Source organism: Triturus cristatus, chromosome 4_2 (genome assembly GCF_964204655.1).
Source record: "Triturus cristatus chromosome 4_2, aTriCri1.1, whole genome shotgun sequence".
Taxonomy (NCBI): domain Eukaryota; kingdom Metazoa; phylum Chordata; class Amphibia; order Caudata; family Salamandridae; genus Triturus; species Triturus cristatus.
The window spans coordinates 658961001-658979929 of record NC_140586.1 but is presented as its reverse complement, the minus strand read 5'-3'; the positions used below and the strand labels follow the sequence as shown (position 1 = coordinate 658979929).

Genomic DNA, 18929 nt, shown 5'->3' with positions numbered 1-18929 from the left:
TTTTTCTAGTTGATGTTATAAAATCCCCTCCCTTGCTTACAGGAATTTATGAATCCGAAGCTACGTTCCTTTGGTAATATTACTTGGTAAATCTACCTTTTTGGTTGGCAAGCGTCCTGTGAGTGTTTGTAAGAAGCTTGTCGTCTCTGTGTGCGATGACATGCGGTTACAACGCGGATCCATGGCCTATGAAGTGAAGATGAATGAATGATGACACAACATTAATCTTGGTAGTGGATGACTCTGCACTTTCAAGGACAATACACGATTATAAAACCACCATGACACATATTTTTATGCTTACGTATTCCCCAATTATTCCTAACAATCCATTTGTTTTGAACATTAAAAAAATGTGCACACCATCACATCTAAAAGGGGCTCTGCATGCCCGCTTAAAACTTTAGCATGCTTAAGCCCCTCTCCCCTCCTGGTGGTTTTACGCCTCTTACATGCAGGATATGAAGATGAAAGCATGAAAAGAGACTTTACCAACCAAGCAATATCACCAACAGATGAGATGAATTTTACATCAGCTGTACTACTGTTGGCCCGATTCACCAAACATGTCTGTGCAAAAAAAAGTCAGAAATTTGCTTCTGTAGGATCACTCCTACATTTGGAACAAATATCTAACTCATTTGGAATTTACAAAGATTTCCAGGAGTAGCCTTGTAACTTTGCAAACATTTCAAATTAGTTCTGAAGAAGTAACAATGTTAATACATTATCTAACTTCAGATTCTTCACCTCTTGAAACCAGCACAGCACCTAGAAAGGATCTGGAAATGTTGAGCTAGATCTCCTGCACAAACTGGTAGAGTCACAGCTCCATGTCTTTCACAGTGCCCACTGGATGTGATGTAATGGAGAAATATCTGGCATTACCATAGTGCTCCCACCTCAGTTCCTATCCATTTTAAACACTCTTGGCAAGAGCGGCACAGAATACAGAAATGCAGAGCAAGAACTAACTAGGGGCATTTTTAAATACATAAACTGCCTCAGAATGAGGAGATGGGTGGATCCGTGATGAACCTGCAGGGATATAGAGAATCCACCAGAAACATTATTATCTAAGGTAGGTAACTTCTTCTTATGGACAATTCTGCCTGCACACTCATCACCTCTAAAATCAATACCAAAGCAATAACCTCAGGAGATACTGAGGAGAAACACAGATGATTTGTGTTCTATGGACCACTGAAGAAAATTAACCCTGCAAGCCCACGCTAGAAACAATGATGTACAACAAGAAGCAGAATAACCCTGTGGATTCATCTAGTGCACACTCTTGCTGAAAAAGGCAGGAAGGTAGGAAATAATTTGTCTCCCCTGGCAAGAGACTTGGTGACAACAAAATGTCTGGTAAATACACCCACATGCATCAGCAGCCTACAAGGTCCAAAAACCATAACATTGTAGCCCATAAGAGGATGGTTATTTCTAACGTCCAATCAATGTTTCTTTTATTTCAGATCTCAATGAAAACAATATCACAAAGTCCATAGTGGCAAGACAAAACTAAGACGTTGTCTAGTGACCACAAACCACTTCAGAAAAGTGGCAGCTTACATGATATGGCAAAAGAGGAACAACCAACTGTGCCATCTCTCAGAGAGTGTGAAAATAATGTGCCAGGAAGAACATAGCATGAGAGAAGCAAAAAGCCAAACTCCCAAAGGGAAATATTTTCTTTCCTATGAATTCTGCCCACAAAAACGTGTCATCAGCCAGGGAAGAAAGGACAGGCTGCGCTATGAAATCAGGAACCTGTTATAGTGCTCAATGCTATATGATGATAATGGCAAGCCAACTCACAGTGGACTGCTTGCACAGAAGCTGGTTTATCTACTGACATGACTAAATCCAACTACATCTCATTAAAAGGCAACACGGTTTCTGATATAGAATGAGCAGTCTCCGAAATTTCAGTCAAAACGTTAGTTTTGAGCTCAGGCAAAGATAAAGGCAATTCAAGGACCTCAAGATGCCTTGCTTAACACTTCCTTGAAGTATATAATGTCCTTAGAAAGGACTGTCAGGAGGCAATCACGAGTAACTGCATCAGAAATGCACAGATAATGATCCTTCTGGGACTCAAACTTGGAACTATCTCAGAGTCCACGTAAGAACAGTCAATCTCTTTCACCTTAATGTTGGGGATACTAATACTCTGAACTGTGACTTGAGCAAGGGTTGCGTTAGCATTATAAGAAGAACACAAGCACAGCCTCTGACGCAGAAAGGGTGTCAGATTGATGGGCAGAGTTGACTTGTTCAGGGGAAGAGGACAGAAGCAAATGCATAGTCAAAGAATCAGGTGCACGAGAGTAGGCCATCTATAGTCAACAGAGCCCGGGTGAAAGCTACCACCTCAGAAGGGGCAGCAGATTTGAGCACAGAACCAGAACAGAGGCAGGCCCTGATGACTGACTCGTGTCCACCAAAGTAGGACACTGCTCCAAAGAAGAGGTCAAAGTCGGGGGAGAATTTTCTGACTCAGAGAACTGTCCCCTTAGTGAGATCGACATTCGAACAAAGATGAATCCTCCGCAAGGCAATGGAGAAGGAAGACTTCCTTGCGAAAAAGACAACATCACCACCTATGTACCGCAGCAGGGCCTATAGAGGCACAGGTATTCATTGAGTTCTCCAGGTGTGTAAGAAAGCCCAGCCCTACCTCAATTAGACACTAAAGGCAAGCAGTCCCATAAAGGGATGCCCTTAAGGCACGTGCAGAGCATCCATGAGCAGAGTCATGAGCCTGAAAAAGACTCCAAACCGGCATCTATGGCAGGGTGACCTCTTCAGTGAGAATATCTTAATCACTACAAAACACAATATATATAACATAATTTGGAGCAGACCACAACTCCAGATTCCCATTGAACAATGCAGAAAAAAACAGAACTGGTATCAGAGTGTAGAGGGGCCAATCTGTGAAGTCACATATTAGGGAAGGAAAGGGCACCGGAGTGGGGTTGGAAAAGTAGCTCCAAATGTAGACACAACAGAGCGATTTCAACTTTTCTGGATCCTACCTGGCTCTTTGAGAAGGTTCAAGAGGTGAGGAATCTTCAATTAGAGGTATCCATCAGACAAAGGTGAGTATCTGCATGCACAAATATTGCAAGGAGCATAATTCAGCATGCAGAAACACAATGTAAATATGCATTTGTTTCTTAATCCTCTCTCCTACATCCTCATTAATTTTCGGATGTTCCCATCCTTTTCCAACCTTGAAAATGCATTTACTCATGCCTGAAGGTAGGCCAACAAATTGACAGGGAGCCACAAGCCAGAGCCGAACCAATGGTAGGCTCTAGCTCTAACAGCATGCACACGTGCTGAGCCTTTAAAATATTTGGCAACAAACATGATGTTTGAAAATCATAAGGTGTCTTACACTGTTGTTTTTTAAAATGCCTTTCTTCATCATGAAGAAGTGTTTAACCTCAGTACATCAAATTGTAGCTCTGCATTGAGAAGTTTTTATTAAAAGTGACTGTTTTTAAACATGAAATGAAAAATATTCCTGTCCCCTGCTCTCCAGTACTGATTTAAGAGACAAGTTAGTTGTCATATGTACCCTATATGTGGCCCAAATTGTTATTACAGATGGAGCAACATTATGAGTTAATAAGTCAAACACAAGAGTCTTTTGTACAATGCACATTCTGAACTCACATATTTGGAGGCGATCTCATATGGGATAGTGAACAAAAAGGAGGCCCGATTAAATAAAGTATTTGCCGAGCATCACACAATTTGGTTAAGCAGGGAAGCCAAGATTAAGCCCAGATTTTACAGTTTCACGTTGTGCAATTCAGCCACTATATGGGTATCGCATTCTCACCTCAAAGGTGTTTAACTGTTAGTGTAAAATATTAGAGCGTGTGTGACAAGAAGAATCCCCATTGTTTTGGCAGTTTTACATAAAGTGAACCTTGCCCGAGGACATACCATGAAAGCTAGACTAGTTTTGGGCCCAAGGTTTCAAGAGGACTTCGAGCAGAGCCACAGTTAGGCATCTGGCTCAAGCTTTCAGCCGTGTACTCACACCACTGCCGAAGGGTAATACGTGGGCATTTGCAGTGTGGCAAACTACCTGAATGGTGAATACTCAGTGGTTACTCTTAGCCAATGGGTGCCACTGGGACTCATTTTAGACCACCATGATTTATGTGCAGAGAGTCTTGCAGAACTTTGGCTCACACTGTGTGGTATATGCTAGTCTTGCTGCAGGTTAGTAGCACACCATTACAGGTAACTTTTATAATGATACTATTTAGGAAACACAGACTGCAACAATGTAACACATTTGTTTACCAACAGGAGGGTGTGAAGATGCCCTTTTTAAACAGGTAGAGATATTATGGCCTTCTAACACAAATGAATCTAACAGAGTGAGTTACTAAGGACTAACATGAAAAACAAAGGCAGTGATGAGACACTATGTGCATCTTATACATTCCATTCATCATTAAGAAACCAAAAAAAAACAGTGTAAAAGCAAAAACCAAAAGGTAGCAGTAAAAACAAAGGCACATCCCTCTTGCACCTCATGCACTCTGATGGCAACAGAATCATGCAATGTGCTCAACATTACACAAAATGAAGGAATGGAAACATAGCAGAACCACTGTGTTCCAGTGATAAGTGCACATTCTCAGTCAGGAGCAATGGGTGTTTTTAAAAGATGAAGACAATCAAAACATAAACACCACCTGCACTGCATCAGCACTTGAGCTGGGGTCGGAGGATCCCCATTGTGCACCCTTTGGGCCGCCAGTGTTGACCCAGGAATTGGAGCGGTCTAACCCCTGGCCATGTAACAGAAAGCAAGCGGAGAAGGAAGTCAGTGTTAGGCGATGCATGCTATGCGATAATACAGTAGTGCTAAGACTTTGTGATCCTTACAAGAAATATATATATAACCAATGCATTTCTTTGTGACCACTGCAAGGATGGTCTTCGTTAAGTCACTTGCATGGTAGGTGCATGCACATCAACTAGTTCTTGCGGCAGTCTGGGGACCTTATATTGACTAATCTTCAGATCTGTCAAACACTGTTCTATTTCACTAGCTCAATAGGATGGAGTAGGTTAATATTTTACACTATGTTGTCACACATCTATGACTGAGGTAAAGCTCTCAAAAACATATTAATGAGCACAGCTGGACATTATCAAATAATCTCCATAAATGCATAATATTTTATAAAGATCACAAATTAATAAAGACAAGAGCAAAATCTTTTAGAAATGTTATGTGCTACAAAGTTAAATAGCTAAACAAACAAATTACTTTGAAAGTAGTGTTACATAACCATGCCACGTAAACTGTTAGCAATTAAAAGAAAGGTGTTATACAAATAACGTGACACACTGGTAAACTGAGAGTGCCAACATGCATTTATTTAATTGAAGCGCATCATTGGATGTTATCTAGCACAATCATCCCTCCCAAGAATTAAAAAATGTGCTTAATTTGTTGAAGATAATTCTTTGTATCTTCTCTCACTCACAATGCCAATTTCCAACAAGTCAAAAACAGAAAATCACATTTAAGAAATGAGCGTTTGTAAAAGGTGGCACAGTGCACATACACAGTGCATGTTCGGATTAAAAACATTAACCGAGCATAAAAACTGCACAAAAAATCAAATAAACATGGAGACTAATTGATTCAGAGACCACTATCTCTAGTTAGAACGTTTTTTTTTGTCTCATACAACTAAATACTCTAAAAGAGTTAGGTGGTGTGGATGTCTCTTCAATAAAATAGATAGGCGCCACTTTTAAAATGTTAAAGTGCCAAATATTTTCCCTGCCATGCAGTAAAGAAGTGCAGCATATCTAATACCTGTCCCTGGTGCTTATGTCTTACATCTGGTAGAACCATGCCTATGCCTGTCATGGGTCACCTGCAAAAGACACCTACAACTTGAATACCTCAACCCTTGAAATGGTACTGAACAGCATCTTAGACATTCCCACTCTCATCACTTCCACGATTATAAACATTCACAGCCAACAGTAGCAAGGGCTTGAACATACATTATGGGACCTACATAGATTTACTTAAAAATAGCTTGCTTAAACCTGGTCTTGGAAAGTTTCGGCCATATCCGAGCTTACGGTCGGTATGTTGGAAGCAGTGAATTTCCAACTAACACTGTGCTCTAGATACGAGTCTGCCATCCCTGTATTTGTGGTTGTTACGTCCATGGTGGTGCAGGGCCAGGGATGGAAGCGCACTTATTAAGTTCAGAGCTCTCTTGGTGCCACTGCTCCAAAGTTAAGTATGCACATTATGTGATTTACCTGGTGGTTCTCTGCACCTGCAATGCAGATTGCATCCCGAAACCACTGTCTGCCCCTTCAATCGCCGTCACAATGACCAAATGATCGGCCTTTCCTCAGAAGTCTATTTGTCGCTGGCCACCAGTAGCCATGTAGAAAATCATACCACTCAGTAGGGCCTCCACTGATTAGGTGTCTCATGCCTGGATATGTAGCAGACACACAAATAATAATACAACGCTTCGTTTACTTAGCTTCTAGATGCCCTAGCCTTGCCACTGTTAGTATCCCTAGGGTCTGAACCCCACTCATTAGAAGGATAAGAAGCTAGCTGCTTCTGACACTGCTAAGAAAAGTGTAAACAGTGCATCGCCAGAATCTAGAGCAATGTGTACATTCTGTATAAGACAGCCAAGCAGACCTTGACAAAAGTCAAGGTTGACCCCTTAGTAAAACAGTTACAGCATGTAATCTCTAACATTTAAAGCTTATGAATGAATGGCGTGACTGCGTGAGCATCAGGTGAGGGGAGTGTCTGCCACTAAGGCATCTGATTACTCATTAAACAAGTTCAGCAGCTTTGTTCTTCGACTTATCACTACTCACAACTTTTCTTTTTTATTAGAATTGCAAACAGATTTAAAGAATGAGAGGACAGCCATGCGATTTTACTGCTGCAGAAGGAGGAATAATCAAGTACTCTTCTGACCAAAAAAATAGACCGTAGCCTGGCAACCAACACAAAAGTTAGTATAAAATTACTCAAGACAACCTATGAAAATTCTGTTAAGAGGATTAAGTTATCGAATCAGCCCTACATAAAATGCCTAAATTAGCAAATAATAATTGTTCTTACCTTACTGCCAATTATAGACCGCACTTCATCATCTGGGGATGTTGGGGTGCCTGATATATCTGGATTGCTATTGCTTAGGCTCCGCGAGCGATTTATATTGAGACTTGCTGGCCTGGCTACTGATCGAGCCATCGTGGCATAGTGCATTGATCCTCCCAGGCCACCAGGACCTAGAATTAGATACACATTATTCACTTCCCAAAATGGAAGACAATGTATGCAAGAAGTTGCTATTGAGCCATCTTTCCAATTTTCGTATGCAGACAGCAAGCATAGTTTACATGAGGTCAGGTCATTCGCCAGATTTTCTTTGATAATATAGGTAGAAGAGAAGCGGTAGAAACACTGGAAATATATTTATTATAAAGGAATGGAGATTTTAGATGCATGAAAAACGACAATGTTTAAAGTTTTGCGCATTTCATACGTGTTAGATAAACCTTTTATAGACATAATTCCAACTACAACATATGCAAACATGATACAACTTTGACCCTACAAAAAATGGTACAGGGTTCAGCACATGACAGACTGCAGATAACTTACACACTCAATGTAACATTCACCAGGTGCAAGGGGGTAAATATACAGTATAGTAGTCCATGCACTAAGATACTCTTACTAGCAGAGCAAAGGGTGCCCGGGCAAAATGGCCTATCAACTGCTTCATGTAAATCTGATACAGAATTTCGGTCTTACACCATTGTATAAATCGTATTTACAAACTGGCAAAGATGAAGACTAGAGGAACGTCTTGGTGTTGTGCACATTGTTAAAAAAGGGGCCTCTGTGGTTCTGGGCAACTACTACATGTTCACCTTGCTCAGTTGAATGCTAAATTCTATGCTTTCTTCTTGATGGCTTACTGGGGTGGAGAGATGAAAATAACTTGATTAATAGTTTCAGACAGGGTTTGACACTTGGCAGTCTTGTCAAAATAATGCCGGTACACCAATCACAGGTCAGGCATGTGCACGTTGGGGAACTCCATTCCATCAGTTGAGAGCAATTATATCTTTCTATGATAACACCTGGGACCAGGTTAAATTGGGGACAAGTTCTACTACTTCCAAGAACAACTACCTCCAATCATGGATTAAAGCAAGGATGCACATTTAGTCTACAGTCCTTATAAGTTCTCCACCTAAATTTTATGGTAAGCCAATTCCAGTATACCAACACACAAATGACACTGTGTTTCTGATCTTACTGCAGTCAGTGGGCAAAGAGTGCATTGGATATATTCAATAAGGATAGCAGGTAGCTGAAAAACGCAAATATATCCAAGGTCATGGTATATCGATGAAGATGAATGAAAAAAAACCACATATTTTTAATCAACTGATCCACTGTCTTCCTGTCAGAAAATGGAATACTACTTTGGGAACGTGAAACCTTTACCAACCTAATAAATGCACCCTAGTTAGGTTTCAACATAAATCAGTGAAACTCTGCTGAACACCTGATGCCGTACTACAGTATGTGCAAACTTTCCTGGTTAGCGCTGGGTGCACGTTTCAAAAGGTGCGCCCAGCACAAACCAGGAAAATGTGCCGTATTATAGTGAATGTGCTGCCCCCAGGGAATCCGCGAAGCCACTGCTTTGAAGCCGCTCCGTGTTTCACATTGCAGGCGACAACCCGTCTGCGCTTTGAAGGGGGACTACAGATCCCCTTGCAGGCGGGTGCAGTGTGTGACTGTACACACCTACAAGGGCATGTCTGGGGGGTCCATGGGACCCCCTTTGCACCATCAAGGGGGCTGCTTTCAGGGGTGCACTGACAGTGTGCCAGATTTTAGGTGGAGCACTATCAGTGCACCTTCTGACAGCTTCTTTGCCTCTGCGCCCACATCTGTAATACAAAAACAACAGTTGATGGACAGAATGCAGAACAATGTCATACATTCACCTCAGTACAGAGATCTGGGCCTAAATCCATCGTTTTTTTGCTCACCATGCCATTCCAGTTTGAACCCAGCCATATGCAAATCAGTCTTGACCCTGTGCCTCATGGGAACAGTCCAGCCCGAACTGCCAAGCCAGGTCCTCCCTGGACTGGAACCAAGCATCCTAGGACCGGTTTCGGGGTTTCACCCCTCTTCAGCCAGGATAGCTTGATTCCAGTGGCATGGAGAGCACGGGACTCACGTCTGAGCAAACTGGAATGGCATGGTGAGCAAAAAAACGATGGATTTAGGCCCAGATCTCTGTACTGGGGTGAATGTATGACATTGTTCTGCATTCTGTCCATCAACTGTTGTTTTTGGATGTGTCACCCCGAGTGGGACGGGTATGCTCAGACGTGAGCCCTGTGCTCTCCATGCCACTGGAATCAAGCTATCCTGGCTGAAGAGGGGTGAAACCCCTAAACCGGTCCTAGGATGCTTGGTTCCAGTCCAGGGAGGACCTGGCTTGGCAGTTCGGGCTGGACTGTTCCCATGAGGCACAGGGTCAAGACTGATTTGCATATGGCTGGGTTCAAACTGGAATGGTATGGTGAGCAAAAAAACGATGGATTTAGGCCCAGATCTCTGTACTGGGGTGAATGTATGACATTGTTCTGCATTCTGTCCATCAACTGTTGTTTTTGCATTTGTCACCCCGAGTGGGACGGGTATGCTCAGACGTGAGTCCCGTGCTCTCCGTGCCACTGGAATCAAGCTATCCTGGCTGAAGAGGGGTGAAACCCCGAAACCGGTCCTAGGATGATTGGTTAAAGTCCAGGGAGGACCTGGCTTGGCAGTTCGGGCTGGACTGTTCCCACAAGGCACAGGGTCAAGACTGATTTGCATATGGCTGGGTTCAAACTGGAATGGCATGGTGAGCAAAAAAACGATGGATTTAGGCCCAGATCTCTGTACTGGGGTGAATGTATGACATTGTTCTGCATTCTGTCCATCAACTGTTGTTTTTGCACACATCTGTAATACGGCACAGAGGCATAGGTATTCCCTCATATGCGTGGGGCCACGCCCCATGCCCTCCAATGATAGTGCTGGCACTTTATGTGCGCCAGCGATATTGGCATTAAGAAGGGGACACAAAACGTCGGCGGTCCCGTCTGTAACAACAAAGTGTCAGGGGACATGCAAAGCGGGCGCAAACGTCCATTGAGCCCCCGTGGCACTCCAGTAATACAGCCCTTGGTAGCTGTGGTATAAGCAGAAGGTAACTGCCCAGACAAACGTGTGCTAAGTTTAAGCAGTACAAACATCTTCTAAGTCAAGAAAACAACACAATAAAAAAAGCTAGAAAAAGACATATAAATTTTTGGGCAAAAGAAGCCTAGAAAAAGTAAAGAGAGTTTGAAAAAATCAGTTCACTGTTGGCTGATACCTAGGCATGATTTCATGCTGACCGTGCTGAAGCAGAGGTCCTACACATCAAATGGATCGTCTCATTCAAAGTTGTTACCTTCTGGCATAGGCTACATTCTGGAAGTCAGAATTCTCTGATGGGGCAAGGTGCAAGGGTCATTGAAGACAGATAACTCATTGTGAAGCTCCCACTGAGGCTATTGGATTTGTAGCAAGACCTCCAAGTGAGAAAAAGCTGGAATCCTTAGCTTTACCGCTTTGCTGCTGGGATAGATTTGCTCCGGTTGAAAGTATTGACTTTGGACACAGTCACATTTTAGGTCCTCAAAATCCTGCAGCAGGGCAAGACTGAAATCTGTAGCTGGGAAAGCCTGCACAAGGCTTCAATGCAAGGTCCCAGTGAACTATTTGTCAGTCTAGCAAAAAGCTCCAAGTAGGAAATGACTAGTTATCCTGCCTACTAAGAGTGCAACCTCACTGGACACGCGTCTGCAACTTGTCTCGGTCCTTTGGAGGTGGAAAGAAATTAAATAGTCAAACTTTTCTCCAACTGCTGGGCTTCTAGGGACCAGGTTCTCCCCAGCCAGGACTCCTGCAGAGTCCAGTCCCCCGTGGTCAGCTGGGCTTTCTTAGAGTCAGAGGTTCTGCTTTTTGTGTCCCTGGACCAGTAAAAAAGAAGTTCAGCCACTGGATGCTTAAAGAGCAGTTCCAGTATCAGGAGGAGTCTTGAGTCCTCGCAAGTTCTTTCTTCCAGGTAGGCCATCTTTTTCAGGTGTAGTATTCTCAAGTACAAGTTTTCGCCCAGTTATACTACCCAGTCCTTCAAGCAGTAAGGGTGCCCATATTCATTTTGGTAGCCAAAGTATGAGCCATGGGTTGTCAAGCTTTGTACAATACTCAGGAGGAACGCTACAAAATCCACCACATCGTCTTTGGGGCTGGCTGTCAGGATAATCAGTTGACAGTATGTCACTTCGAGTTCACTGAGGATAACCAGCAGAATGCATTGGCATAGGGTGTCTATGCCAACTCATAACTCTTCTCCTCTTGACAACATTGTCAGCATAACATACGAATCAGCATGTCAGGGCTGGCTGCAGCTCCAAGAGACCCAACAGACAAACCTCAGGGTTCACACTCAAGGGTTCACACTCAAGGGTTCACCAGTCAAACCAGATAAACCATTGCACGCATCCTTACAGTAATCATATTTGTGGACACTGTGATGCAGTTGCAGAAAGCCCGCACTGCTCATACCACATCTAGAGCAAGCATTAGACATGAATGGGTCCATCTTCTTAAGTTTCACTTGGGTAACAAACACCTACTGTAGACATTTGAAGAGTATTAATCTAGGTTTATAGTTCAATGACTATAGGCAGGCTGTAGGCAGGCAGCTACCACTAAGCATGAGTTATGGCATACCCCAACTCATCCTCTAAGGCCTCATAAGCACCCCTCGCACTAAGGGGTCTAGTGGCCACCTACTTCATGTACATAATAGATGGCATATGTCTTGGATGCTTAGCTGCCTTAACACAACAAACCAAGGGCGATTTTTTAAGCATTATTGGGGAGGTCAGGAAACTTTTTGAGTTATACAAACTGAGATAATAAAACATGGTCAGCAGAGGGACTGTACCCTTCTTTCTCAACTGGTCTAATGTCACAACAGTGCCACAAATATCACTCTCTCAGTGTCTTTATGACCAGTACCTCAAATTCTCACTGGGCTGTGAACTCTGGCAATGGGAAAGGAGGGGTGAGAAGAGCAATGCATTCCCTATGTACCTTATTAAGCTGAGCAATGCCTCTAATCCAGCATGCATAAATTAGATATAATTTCTAGGAGGTTTATATCTGTCAAGCAAATTTAGAGGCAAAGTATTTTCCATAACTCTTTCAATGCTCACATGGGGAATGCCAAAAAAATGAAAATTGGGCCTATAAAACAATAAGATAATATAAATGTGCAATAGAAATACCACATATGTACATATGCTGTTGCTATTTAGAAAAAAACTGAAAATGCACTTCTTTAAAGAAGGATACATTACAATGCATTCCGAGCCCACAATCCAGCTACCTATTCTAGCACTCGCTAACTTTATGTTGAACTTTGATCATGTACAGAGCTCCGCTGCCTTTTGGCTAGGCTTGCGCCACAGAAATACCACAAATGAACATAACACACTTCTAAATCTGAAATCACTAAACTCCTACTGCACGCTGTGCAACCAGGCATGCTCTCTCTCGCTGAATGCCCTTCCTAGATCAACTGAATCACAGCAGAACATAGCTGCACAAAGCCATCTATGCACAAAAATGAGCATATTCTGATGGGCAAAAGGAGAAGGGAGGCAGGGATGACGACAATGCCTGATCATTAACATGCTTGTGAACAAGGCGGCGTATGCAACGGAAAGTTATGCAAGAAAACTTTTGGCATTTATTGTATCAACACAGATGTCACCTGTTGTAGGTTCTTAAAAATGCAATAAAAACAATGATTTACAAAACACAGGCGCGTTCTGAAATGCATGTAACAATTTAGGCGAAACCAACATTTTAATGAGCAAACTGTGACTAATCATGGACAGGGGAACGGACATAGATATCAAATTAATTAATTAATTAATTAGTTAAAAAATTAAACCAGCACTTAGGCACTGTGAAGTATGTGGGTGTTTTACATTACAACAAATATAAGATTTACTTACAGTGAAAGGCAAAGAACTCAAGGAGGGGTTGTGGGATACAATTCAATGGGCACGCGAGGCTTGAGCCACTGAACTTCAAGACGGGCACTGGGAGAAGCACAACAGTCTAGGGCCTGGTGATCCTGCAGAACCACCATGACATAGTATGTAAAGTGGCTGCAGAGCACAGGGTGTAAAGTTGAAATCAACCAGTCAGAATATCACAGTAGGGTAGCAATGCAGTGGGTAACAAAGGTAAGGAGGGGGAAAATGGGAGGTAGGTATTATGCATTAGATGGAGTCTAAACAGATGAGTTTTTAGGTGCTGCCGAAACAATAGTAAGGTGGGTTTACTTCTGAGAACTACAGGCAGTGAGTTCGTTAGGAGAGTTGCAGATCCTAAAACAGGCTCACGTTGAGTGTACACAGTTTTGAAGCTTTGCCTTTCCAGGAGAAAATGCTCCTTAAGTATGAGGCCTCTCAGGCCCCGTGATTGTTTAAGGAGATTGGATAGGTAAGGAGGAGAGTTGAGATAAACTTCTTTGCAGCCAAGGCACCCTAGTTTAATCCTTATTCTTTTCCCAATGGGAATTCAGTAAAGATCAATGAGGATCCGTGTGATATGGGCTTTTATTAAATTTTTTAGATGAAGTGAGACGTCTTGCGGTAGAGTTGAGATCTGCCATGTGCTGGATGATGGTGGACTGAGGAAGGCCAGATAGGACAACATTTCCAGATTCCAACTGTGATAAGATTAGGGTTTGAGCTGCAGATTTGAGGAGATCTGGTGTTAGGAATGATTGCGCTTTTTCAGCGCCTTAAGGTGGGAGTTTGCCAATTTGCTATTTTTGATGCTTCGCTTACGTGAAGGATTCCGAATTATTCTTAGCGAGGTTACCAAAGATGAGAGAGATGGTGAGGCTTCAGTAATGTTCTGTTGCTTCAACAGTACTGGACTGAACTTCTTTTTATATTTGGGAAAGAACTCGATGAATTCATATTGTTATGTACTGAGTGGAAATACATTTTCAGCATCAAGGATTGAGTATTTAAAATATACAGATATAAAGTTGAAGGTGTCAGCATAGTGAAGAATTGTGACCCCCCCCCCCCAGTTCCCACGCACACTTCAGAGAGTGGTTCCACACAGAGACTATAGAGAGGGCAAATATGGAACCCTGTGGAACCCCGCCAAAGTTGGTGGTGGGGTCATAGACACCCCCTTTATTTTTAACAATTTGGAATTGATTTTAAAAAAAAGAGGAGAGCCGACTAAGATATGACCCCTGTATTCCGAACCTTTGTTTAAGTAGGGAGAGAAGAAGGTTATGATCAGCAGGGTCGAATGCTACAATGGGATCCACAAGAACGAGGATGCGAGTTACCCCATCCAGCATCTGCTAAACATCAACCAGAGCTTTTCTATCTTGATGATTACATTTTTAGCCTTAACTTCCAAATCTGCAAGGATGTCTACATAGTTCCTCTCATATAAGGTAGGCTCATTCCCAGCTATTGCTACACCAAAATAGCGTAGAGTCCATTGTAACACAAACCACTGGACATCAGTCTGGATGGCAGACAATATGCGCAAATGTTCAGACTTATACCAGTTTATTCATTGTCTAGAATACATATTAACCTTGGTTACATTTTCCATTATAGGGAAGAGATTATTTGGAGAGTACTTCACATAACAACAAAATACCTCCTAATGAGCCTCGTCTTGTATAATGCAAGCTAGGGATTCAGCAGAGCAAATAGCGACGGAGTGCTATAGATTCACCAGCCTTGCCTGGCATATTGTCCAAAACAGATAACCCTTGGAAGCACCACATTGACGGATACTGTTAGCAGTAGGACCCAAATAATATAGCTTTACCTAATAAATAATTACTCACACTGGCCCTATGTAAGGTCTTCTATGCATCTAGAGATGTATCTACAGCTACCGGCCTTTGATCAACATTGTTAATAATTTAGATTAATTTCCTCAAGTTGTTCTGCATGGATCTGGCTGGAATAACCCTAACCTTTACTGACAGAACCAATAATGGCATTTGTGAAAGGAGTCTATACACCAACAACTTAGCCTAATAGCTGCATTGGTCAGAGACAGAACAAAGAGCACCCCGCTGCCAGTTTACTCAATTTTAATAATGAATAATAAGAGCCGCCTTAGTGAAAGATGGTACATGCCCCACTAAGAGTGCCTCCTCAAATATCCATACAGGGTATGAAAGGATCAAATCTGAGGATTCTCTGAAGGATTATATAGAAATCCCATCTGCACTGGAGGATTTATAATTGGCCAAGTCAAAGATAGCCATTGTTATCTAATTGGTTGGGATGGGTGTATTTCAGAAACTCTCTGCTCATCATCAATCCAAGCTAGGGCAATTTGGCCTAGATACCTAGGGACGCCAGTTGCTCCTGAGGCGGAAGCCGGGAGTTTAGTTAATTTTAACATTGAAATCGCTTTGTTGATTTTTACCTTCACCGTTTAATTAAAATTGCACAAAACTGAATTTTACCTGATTGTATTTTCGCGCTCACGAACACCGCTCTACACCTTCATAGCGCTGTACCTTTGGGGCCATCCTAGCTCCTCGTATCGCTGATTGTTTGGTGCCGGGACGTAGAGGGGCCAACTCTTCACAGCGGCCATCTTGGGGAGGACGAGGTTGGTGCGCTAGTTGTTGGGAGGTAGGGCGGGACACGCAGGCAGAAGGCACATAAATTGATACGGTCCACCTACGCGCTAGCGTATGCGTTTGCGGACGCACCGTGAGCGCCGAAGGAGCGCCTAAGGAAAGCCCGTCTGTGCCCGTCCGTGCCAGGCCGGGCCAGGACGGGGCACAGGGCCAGCGCAATGGATTCCATCCCTCCCAAAACTTTGATCTACAATGGTGAGCAGTTAAAGGCATTTAGTAAGGTGGAGTCGCCCAATTGCCCGATAGAGGCTTTACCTGATGATATTTGCACTTTCTGCCCCCACTGTAAGCCCGTTAAACCTGGGAAAGCCAACAACGTTTATTATACTTTTGCCCTGCTAAACTGTAGATCCCTTCCGAAGCACGCCCTGGAGATCCTTCTGTTGTTAGAGGAATGTGATCCTGACATACTCTTCTTAACGGAGACATGGCTGACAGAGTCATCTGACCCAGATGTAGTCCAGGCGCTCCCGCCCAATTATTCTATCATCAGACAGGATCGCCTGTCAGGTCGGGGAGGCGGAGCTGCAATCATTCATAAAAACTCCTTCAGATGTAGAACCTACGAAAGCCCACTTATTGATTGCGAAAGTCTTGGTTTCTCCATTTCCCTTTCACCCACATGTACCTTTTCGGGGCTCTTGGTTTATAGACCACCGGGCGCCCATCATAATTTCTGTCTTAACCTTGTCGACAAAATCTCTCACTCTATCAGTAACTCCCCCAACTTTTCCATTCTGGGTGACCTTAACATCCACCTTGATGACAGTGATGCTGCTGCCTCGCAATGCCTGCTTGATTCTTTGGGATTAGTACACCTGAAACAAATTGTGACAGAGCCTACACATGCTGCCGGCCACTTATTAGATCATTGTTTCACTAATCTCTCGAACTTGGCATGTGAACAGCCCCTCTTTGTCCCCTGGTCAGACCACGCCCTACTTTCTTTTAGGTGGTTGCCAGAAACACAACACCACAGAGTTACTCTCTCTAAGAAAGTTAGTCGAGTGTGGTCTAGACTCCCAGTTGGGGAGTGGGAGACTGCCTTGAAGAGCTGTCCGCCTTCTCCTCACGCGGATCCAGTGGTTGCGAATGAAGCCTTTGATAACTGGCTCAATTCCACCCTCGACACCACTCTCCCTAAGAAAGAGATACATCATCGGAAGAGCCAAAACAAACAACCATGGTACTCCGATGAACTCAAGGAACTTAAGCGGGTGTGTAAACGGGCGGAAAGGAAGTGGAGAAAGGATTTTGCACCAGCTTTGAAAACCCAATATAAAGCTTCTCTCAGATCCTATAAAAACGTACTAAAATCTACTCAAGCAGCATACTATCAGGGTAAAATCTCAGAAGCAGCTAATGCTCCTAGAGAGATTTTTAAAATCTTCCAATCTCTGGTGACTACTCAGAGACCTACTAATCCAGCGTTGGATCCCCAAAAACATTGTGAGGATCTAGCCGCTTTTTTTGCATCCAAAGTCTCCAACATCTACTCGACTTTTGTAACAACTTCACATAGTCCAGATGATTTGGAGATTAGCCCTGAAACGCCGGATGTGGTTACCACTAAATCAGCTGGAGCTCTCCAAATCTTTCCGCTGCTTGATCTGGCCAATGTTGAAAGGCTCCTTAACCACCTCAAATCGGGCTCTCCCCAGGATGCTGCCCCCCCAACGGTTCTCAAGCAGGTCTCCGAAACAGTATGCCCGGTGATAATGCAGGTCATCAATGCCTCTTTAGCTTCAGGAGTAGTGCCCCCCAATTGGAAGAAGGCAAAGGTTCGTGCCCTACTGAAAAAACCTAATTTAGACCCGGAAGATCTGGCGAACTACAGGCCTATCTCGCTTCTCCCGACCCTCGGTAAAATAGCCGAAAAACACGTCAACCAGGTTCTTTCCTCATTTGCTGAGTCCTCTGGTGCATTACACTCATCCCAGACTGGATTCAGAGCTAAGCAAGGAACAGAAACTGCACTGGTGGCGGTAGTGGAGGCGACCAGGGCTATTGTAGATGCGGGAGGCTGCGCTGCAGTGGTCCTACTGGACCTCAGCGCAGCCTTCGATACTGTAAACCATTCTATTCTGCTGCATAGGCTTCGCCTTGCAGGGATTTCCGGTTTGGCTCTTAAATGGCTTCAATCCTTTCTATCAGATAGATACTTTTCCGTCTTTGAGGATGAGGTGTCATCAAGCCAGCTGCAACTGAGTCACGGCGTTCCCCAGGGTTCATCCCTCAGCCCTACTCTGTTTAATATCTATATGAGACCTTTGGCTGAGGTGGTGCTTCCTTGGGGAATTCAGCTTGTCACCTACGCCGATGACACGCAGCTGGTTGTTTCCTTGGTGAGAGACGATACCTTACATCAAGGGATTAACAATCTTACCCCTTGTCTCTCCAATGTTCTTGATTGGATGACCTCGTCCTGTTTGAAGCTAAATGGAGCCAAGACAGACATCATGCTGCTGGGCTACAAAGCCCCAATCAATTTGGACCCTTGGTGGCCACAGTGTCTTGGACCACCTCCGAAGCCCAAGACCAAAATTAAAAGTTTAGGGGTTTGGTTGGACTCTGCCCTGAACTTCCAGCATCAGGCTAACAAAGTAGCCTCGACTTGCTATGGGCTTATGAGAGTTCTTAAAAAAATCCTAAACTTGCTTCCTTTTGAAGCCAGACGTATACTAGTACAGTCGCTGGTTCTCTCGCGACTGGACTATGCTAATGCTATCTATATGGGGGCCTCTGCAACTACAACAAAAACCTTGCAAGCTGTACAGAATTGTGCAGCTCGCTTACTCATGAAAGTCCCTAAACGATCATCAGCTAAACCCTCAATTAGACTGCTCCATTGGCTTCCAGTCCATGAAAGGATTGTGTTTAAGACTATGTGTTTGGCACATAAGTCTATTCACAACCTTGGCCCTTCCATTCTGGATCCTTTCTTTCGTCGCTATCATTCAGTCAGATCTCTTAGATCTAACCAACGCAATCTGCTGGTTGTGTCAAAGGTCAGGCTGGCCCGCATGGGTGGCC

The 18929-nt window shown here is 43.5% G+C and overlaps 1 protein-coding gene across 13 annotated transcripts in view; it reads right to left on the bottom strand.

Moving 5' to 3' along the window:
* DOCK7 (dedicator of cytokinesis 7) overlaps window positions 1-18929 on the bottom strand; it is an 888535-nt gene that overhangs the window by 360641 nt on the left and 508965 nt on the right. For 6 of the 13 annotated variants that reach the window (XM_085602421.1, XM_085602422.1, XM_085602423.1 and 3 more), the window contains 3 exons: window positions 7166-7335; window positions 4731-4826; window positions 97-186 (listed from right to left, as the gene is read on the bottom strand). In XM_085602421.1, the coding sequence (XP_085458547.1) occupies window positions 97-186; window positions 4731-4826; window positions 7166-7335 (356 nt within the window). The remainder of the gene's footprint in view (window positions 1-96; window positions 187-4730; window positions 4827-7165; window positions 7336-18929) is intronic. The other 7 variants (XM_085602429.1, XM_085602430.1, XM_085602431.1 and 4 more) reach the window with 2 other exon arrangements.